Below are 7,216 nucleotides of genomic sequence, written 5' to 3'. Positions count from 1 at the left end.
AAGAACACCAATCAGGGCACAGAGTGCACTTTGTTTTTCATTTGTTTTTGTTTTTTGATTTCATTTTATAGTAAGTTTGTTTTGGCTAGTTTATGTTTATGAACAGAGACCTACAGATGCAGTTTAGTAAAGGAAAACTTATTGGTGAATCTGTGTTTAAAGCGAGTTTTTGCAAATAAATCTTAAACTGAAACTTTGCTTATTCACAAAAGGTAATTTCAGAGCCACTTGGTTCAACCTAATGGAAATTGTTTGCCTTCAGTGTTTTGCACTGTTTGTCATAATTAATCTTTTAGTACTTTTACTTTTGACACTTATGAAGGCAAATACTTTTGTACTTTTACTCAAGTGGAGATCTAAAGGGAGAGACTTCTGCTTTTACTGGAGTAATATTTTACCTTGGGTATCTCTACTTTAACTCAAGTACATGATTTGTGTACTTCGTCCACCACTGCTTAACCCTAACCTTAACCTTAACCATACTCTCAGCTTAAAATTGAAACACTTACAATGTGGGGGGCAGCTTGGTCCCCGCAAGAAAGAGGTGTCTCCACAACCTGAGTGTATGAAGAGATTTTGGTCCCCACAATGTGGCATAGCCTGGTCCAAACACACACACACACACAAACACACACAAACACACCCCTTCTCATGTATCTCACTGAGTGGTGACACACCCTGACACACACATGCGTGCCCCCCTGGGGGGAGTGCAGATTACACTGATAGTTAACAAACTCCTGTAATAATAGAATCATCAGATAATCTGCCCTCTGATCAGGACAGGAAACACTGCTGAGTGACAATACAGCTCTAATCAGATTACCGCTCACTCAAACAGGACAAAACGAGGACAGAGGGAGTTACTCTCCACATCTCACAACAACGAGAGGGGGAATTCCACCCATTTAACAAATTTCCTCCATAATTGACTGTTTAAAAGTCATTTGGAGTGGTTTGGTGTGAAACGGTTCAGATATCTTTACAGTGGTGGTGATAGGAACCAGGAGTTGCCATGACTACAACACAAATATAGACATTCTATTTACTATCCAGAACCACCAGTGAACCTACACGAGTCTTCTGAGCTTATATGGAATGTTGATGATGGAAAATAGTGGAACATCTGAAATAATTTTTCTTTAGGGACTATTTTATTTTCTGTGAGGGAGCTTTTAGAAGTGGATGTCTGGTTTTTTATCGCCACTACTGTGAGCAATTCTGACTTGGTAAGTTTATGCAGACATTTTGAAAAATGGGTGGAATTCCTCTAAATATAACTGAAGAGCAGAAGGTGAAAAATGACATTGAGTTTGAGCTAAAGCAGACCATCATGTAAAGCTGCTGTTTATTTATTTTCTACTCAACTACAGGAAGAAACTGGTTTAATATCACCATTTAAGATCAAATTTAATTGGATTCATTCCATTCATTGCAATTCCATCACCATCATTACTCAAATGAATTCCTCAGATTTGCAGTAAAACGCTGGCGACGTCATTTCATTTCATTCATTTGACAGAGACTTCAAAATTACTCTAGTGAATTGCATTATAATTAAAAGACATCACACTTTATACTAATGAGTGAAACAATTCAAGAATTTGTCTCATTAGATGATTTAATTGAAAATTTTACATAACTCCACTTGCTGGTACATCAAACTTTTTATAGTTTATCCTTAAACTTGGAAAGAAAATCAGAAAGTTTTTTGTTTGCACACAAAGAGATTAATGTTCAAGAATTTTAATTAAGGTTCAGGTTTAGCATTTAGAATTTAGTGTACAGTTTTTTGGGATTAGCGTTTATAGTGTTTAGTTTTAGGGTTTGGGGTTAAGGGATTAGTTTTTAGAATTTAGTGATTTTAGGGGTTAGTTTTAAGAGCTTAGTGATTAAAGTTGTTTAGTATTTAGTGTTAAGAGATGAGTGCTTAGTGATTAAAGTTTAGGGATTAGTATTTGGGAATTAGTGTTGAGAGATTGGTGCTTAGTGATTAAAATTTAGGGATTAATATTTGGGGATTAGTGTTGAGAGAAGAGTGTTTAGTGATTAAAGTTTAGGGATTAGTATTTGGGGATTAGTGTTGAGAGAAGAGTGTTTAGTGATTAAAGTTTAGGGATTAGTATTTGGGAATTAGTGTTGAGAGATTGGTGCTTAGTGATTAAAATTTAGGGATTAATATTTGGGGATTAGTGTTGAGAGAAGAGTGTTTAGTGATTAAAGTTTAGGGATTAGTATTTGGGAATTAGTGTTGAGAGATTGGTGCTTAGTGATTAAAATTTAGGGATTAATATTTGGGGATTAGTGTTGAGAGAAGAGTGTTTAGTGATTAAAGTTTAGGGATTAGTATTTGGGGATTAGTGTTAAGAGATCAGTGCTTAGTGATTGAAGTTTAGGGTTTCGTGTTTAGGGATTAGTGTTAAGAGATGAGTGCTTAGTGATTACAGTTTATGGGTTAGTAATTGGGCATTAGTGTTAAGAGATTAGTGTTTAGGGATTAAAGGTTGGGGATTAGTATTTGGGGATTAGTGTTGAGAAATTAGTTTTGTGATTAATGTATAGGGTTTAGTGTTTAGGGATTAGTGCTACGTTTAGAGTCTATTGCTTAGAGTTTTCTATGGTGTTTATGGTGTAGGGATTTTGGGATTAGTGTTTATGGATTAGGTTGTGGTAATTACTGTTTAGGGTGTAGAGTGTACGCATTTTTTGGATTAGTCTTCACGTATTAGGATGTGGTGATTAGTGTTTAGAGTTTTGTGTTTTGGTATCATTATTTATTTTTTAGTATTTAGAGATTAGGTCTTAAGACTTTAAGGCCTAATTCCTAAATACTAAACACTAAACTGTGTTGTTGGTCAATGGGTTGGAGTTAAAAGATTTATTTTTATTATTTTTTTTAGTGTTTAAGGTTGAAGGCTGGTTGTGTCAATTTCCCCCCAGCTGTAAACTTCATCTGTCTCTGGCTCTGGTTTGTGGAACTCTCGGCCAAATATCACGTCGCAGCTGTCCGGGTACAGCAGGTATCCGCTGAAGGTACTGCTGGACTCACTGCTCGTGTACAAGCCATTACTGCCGGTGTCACGCACCTGCAGCCACACCCTGTCTCCCTCACTCAGGTGCAGTGTCACCTGCTGAGAGGTGGAGCCCAGCTCGGTCACCTCTGTGCTCTTCACCACAGGCTGGAAGTTCCAGAACAGACCGACCTTGAGAATGCGCCCGAAGGCGACAAGGTGGTAGCTGAAGATGTAGGTGCCATTAACGGGTGCCGTGTAGATACCAGTGGTTGGGTTGTAGTGCTGCTGCAGGTTGTAGATGACCCGCGTGAAGGCCACTGGAAAGTTGGGGGGCGGGAGCACGGTATTCATCGCAGCACAGAAAGCTGATTGGACAGTGGGGCTGCATGGACCAGGAATTCCCATCATTCCCATATCACCCTGATCACCTTTAGGCCCTGTCTCCCCTTGCATCCCTTGAGGTCCAGCCATACCCTCCTCCCCCTTTTCTCCCTTTGACCCCACAGGCCCTGTGTCCCCCTTGGCTCCGTCATGGCAGCTGCAGTTGCCCTCTAAGCCCTGCTCTCCTTTCTGACCAGGAGTACCGGGGATGCCAGGGGTGCCCACAATTCCAGGATCACCCTTCAGACCCCTCGCACCTGGATCGCCATTTAGCCCGGGTATTCCAGGGGGACCTGCAGGGCCTGGCAGACCAGGCTCACCTGGAGGCCCCTGCACACTCTCACAGTTGACTGGGCACTGACCATCCTCTCCCTTCGGACCAGGGTCACCTGCTGGCCCATCCACACCAGGCTCACCCTTATCGCCTGAAACACAGAGACGTGGTTAGAGCGACTGTTGGTGAGAGTTATTGTCTGAAAAATCAGATCAATGTTTCTTGCTTACCTTTTGGTCCAGGTTCTCCCTTGGTGCCCTGGGGTCCCACTACACCTAGATCACCTTTCACTCCCTCTTCACCTTTCTGACCTGTATGTGTGGATTATATTACAGTACTTAAGTAATCAAATCCGTAATCAGCAAGGCCAAACAAAATGTACACACTTTTACTTGCCTCTGGAATATTTTCGCTCTCAGATTGAAATCTAGCTGCCTTTTTGCGGTATGTGAACATTTCATAATGAATGGACCTATAGAAACTTCCCAAAATCCTGTTGCATTAAGTTATCAGTTTCCTGTTGCTCAGTTATCTTGTTGCCAGCTAATGTTTTGTTCTGACAGAGATTCTTCACACATTCTTACATGAATCTATCTTACTGTGTATGTGTTTGTTTGTGAGAATTTTTTTTTATTCTTACCCTTTAACCCCTGACGACCAGTCAACCCCGGTGGGCCGCGGACTCCCATAAGCCCCCTTGGCCCAGAGTGGCCTGGAATTCCTGTTATTAAACCACACACATTAAAGAAAAATCATGCATCAAAATTCAAAACATGAATGTAAAATGTGGCTATGTTCAGCGTCTCTGTGATTGGCTAGAATAAAAATGACCTGAACTTTACTATAACCTAAAATAGCTCTAAAACATGGACTAAAATGTGTTTATGTGTGTGTTTATATACCTGGTAGTCCACGGTCTCCTCGTTCTCCCTTCTGCCCCATGTTGTTGGGGCAGGTTGAGCACATACAGAACCAGGGCACCTGGTCAGCAGGGGGCGGCACTGGAGCCTCCAGAAGCATCTGGCAGTAGGAAAGGTCAGGGATTTGTCCTGGAGTCACTCCAGGGTCAAGTGGCAGGGTGTCAGGGGGCAAAATTGTCGGGGAGAAGCTGCGGTCCTCTGGCATAGACATGCAGCGGACCACCAAAAACCACAGAGCCAAGGGGCTCCACATCTACAGAGAGAGCGTGGAGGGAAAAGACTTAGAGGATTAATATGGTCTTTTTTTATTTGAACCTGAGAACGTTCTCTTGATAATTGAATTCATGAATGAACCCGACTGTATCCCAACAAAATTCTGTCTGAACTTGGCTTTATCCCAATAAGATTCTACGTGAATCTGACTGTATCCTGACCCAATTCCGTCTGAATCCAACTGTATCCCAACAAAATTCTGTCTGAACCGACTGTAGCTGACAAAATTCTATCTGAATGCGACTGTATCCTGACAAAATTGTGTCTGAACTCAACTTTATTCCAACAAAATGCTATGCGAATCTGATTATATCCTGACCAAATTCCGTATGAATCCAATTTTATCCCGACAAAATTCTGTCTGAACCCGACTGTAGCTAAGAAAATTCTGTCTGAATCCAACTGTAGCCAAGAGAATTCTGTTTAATTCTGACTGTCACTGACAAAATTTTGCCTGAAATTAAAATGTCAAAGCTCAAAATGTTAAAACAACACACTCAAACACATCTGTGGACACTGATCAAGAGTGTTACAGATTCAATTAAAATTTAAACAGTTTCATTAAAACTGTACTAAAAAACAGCTAAGCTCATTCAACATCTAATAATACTTTAACAGAACAATAATGTGTCATATATTACTAATTTATTATAAAATGTAGTAAAATCCAAATTTCAAGGAATCCAAGTCAGCTCTGGTCATTTTACTGTGCCCCCGCACTCTCCCATCCCTACTGAAATTCAGAACTGTAAAATTCAACTTTAAAATTGATGATCTGTGGCCACTCACCGTTTTCCACTGATGAAGCATGACTCACACAGACAGAGCTGAGGTTTAGTCAGTGAGTCCCGCAGGGCGCACTTATATACCTGCACACTCACACCTGTAGGGTCCCCTTTGAAGTTTGGTGACCCCATTTGCACTAATGTAGAGCGTGTGTTATGTGTTATGCAGGGAGGAAGCGGTGTAAAAGGAGAGAGGATGTGGTCCTGAGGGATCCACCACCCCCCCCCACACTCACTCAGGGTGACTCCGCCCAGCGACTGACCCTGTTTCCAGCTCCGCTTTTCTTTAGGCTCTTCTTTAAGTTTTTTGTTTATGTTGTTCCTCCGTTGTATGCTGCACCTCTCCCACGCTGCTCCGTTACCCACAATGCCCTGCGGACCTGTGCCCCAAATGCTCCCCTCCGGCTACGGTTACGCCTGCACCGTTCCGGCTTCAATATAGAATGCCAACTGCCTCACCATCAGCAAAATCTCTCTCAACACCTCACGCACAGTAACACAGTACAGTATATGAGTGTTAAATCATTTACAGCCCTGTTTCCAAAAAAGTTGGATCGCTGTGCAGAATGTAAATAAAAATAGAATGCAATGATGTGCAAATCATGCAAATCATATTTTTAAAGGTTAATAATGTTGAAACTGAGAAATTTGATTGTTTTTTGAAAAATATATGCCCATTTTGAATTTGATGCCAACAACACGTTCCAAAATAGTTGGGACGGGGGGCATATTTACCACTGTGTTTCATCACCTCTTCTTTAACAACACTCTGTAAGTGTTTGGGAACTGAGGAGACACTGCTGTAGTTTAGAAAGTGAAATGTTTTCCTGTTCTTGTTTGATATAGGATTTCAGCTGCTCCTCAGTTCAGGGGCTCATTTGTCGTATTTTTTATTTCATAAAGCACCAAATGTTATCAGTGGTGACAGGACTGGACTGCAGGCAGGTCAGTTTAGCACCCGGACTCTTTTAATACGGAGCCATGCTGCTGTAATACATGCAGAATGTGGTTTGTCATTGTCTTTCTGAAATAACCAAGGTCTTCCCTGAAAAAGACGTTGTCTGGATGGCAGCATATGTTGTCAAAACATGTATATATCATTCAGCATTAACGGTGCCTTCACAGATGTTCACGTCACCCATGCCACGTGCACTAATGCCCCCCACACCATCATGAATACTGGCTTTTGAACTGTGCACTGATAACAAGCTGAGTGGTCTTTACCCCGGAAGACACAGTGTCCATGATTTCCAAAAAGTTCAAATGTTGATTCGTCGGACCACAGGACACTTTTCCACTACGCCTCAGTCCGTGAGCCTTTCTCTCATTTCTGGGGTCGACATTTCCGATTTGGGAAGTTCTGTGCAAAATCATTTCCATTTTTGAGTTTTCATTCATTTCCATCTGAAGAACAGCTCAGAAATTAACTAATTAACTAATTTGAAACAGCACGTATGTGTGCAGCGCTCATTTCAACCTGTCGGACATCTATGTTACACCGAAGGGAAAAGCATGGCTGAAAAGGGGTGCAGTACCATGTCGTTTCATTTGGAGTCAACGAGCAAGTAT

The 7,216-nt window shown here is 41.4% G+C and overlaps 1 protein-coding gene across 1 annotated transcript; it reads right to left on the bottom strand.

Moving 5' to 3' along the window:
- Window positions 1-2,903: 2,903 nt before the first annotated feature.
- LOC118797285 (complement C1q tumor necrosis factor-related protein 7) lies at window positions 2,904-5,752 on the bottom strand. Its single transcript, XM_036556598.1, has 5 exons — window positions 5,652-5,752; window positions 4,572-4,842; window positions 4,310-4,390; window positions 3,900-3,980; window positions 2,904-3,820 (listed from the first exon to the last, which is right to left on the bottom strand). Exons 1-5 carry the CDS (start codon window positions 5,670-5,672, stop codon window positions 2,904-2,906), a joined length of 1,371 nt encoding a protein of 456 aa, XP_036412491.1. The 5' UTR covers window positions 5,673-5,752.
- Between the last annotated feature and the right edge of the window lie 1,464 nt (window positions 5,753-7,216).

This window comes from Colossoma macropomum, unplaced genomic scaffold (genome assembly GCF_904425465.1).
Source record: "Colossoma macropomum unplaced genomic scaffold, Colossoma_macropomum, whole genome shotgun sequence".
In the NCBI taxonomy this organism is placed as follows: domain Eukaryota; kingdom Metazoa; phylum Chordata; class Actinopteri; order Characiformes; family Serrasalmidae; genus Colossoma; species Colossoma macropomum.
This window is presented reverse-complemented; position numbering and strand designations above follow the sequence as displayed.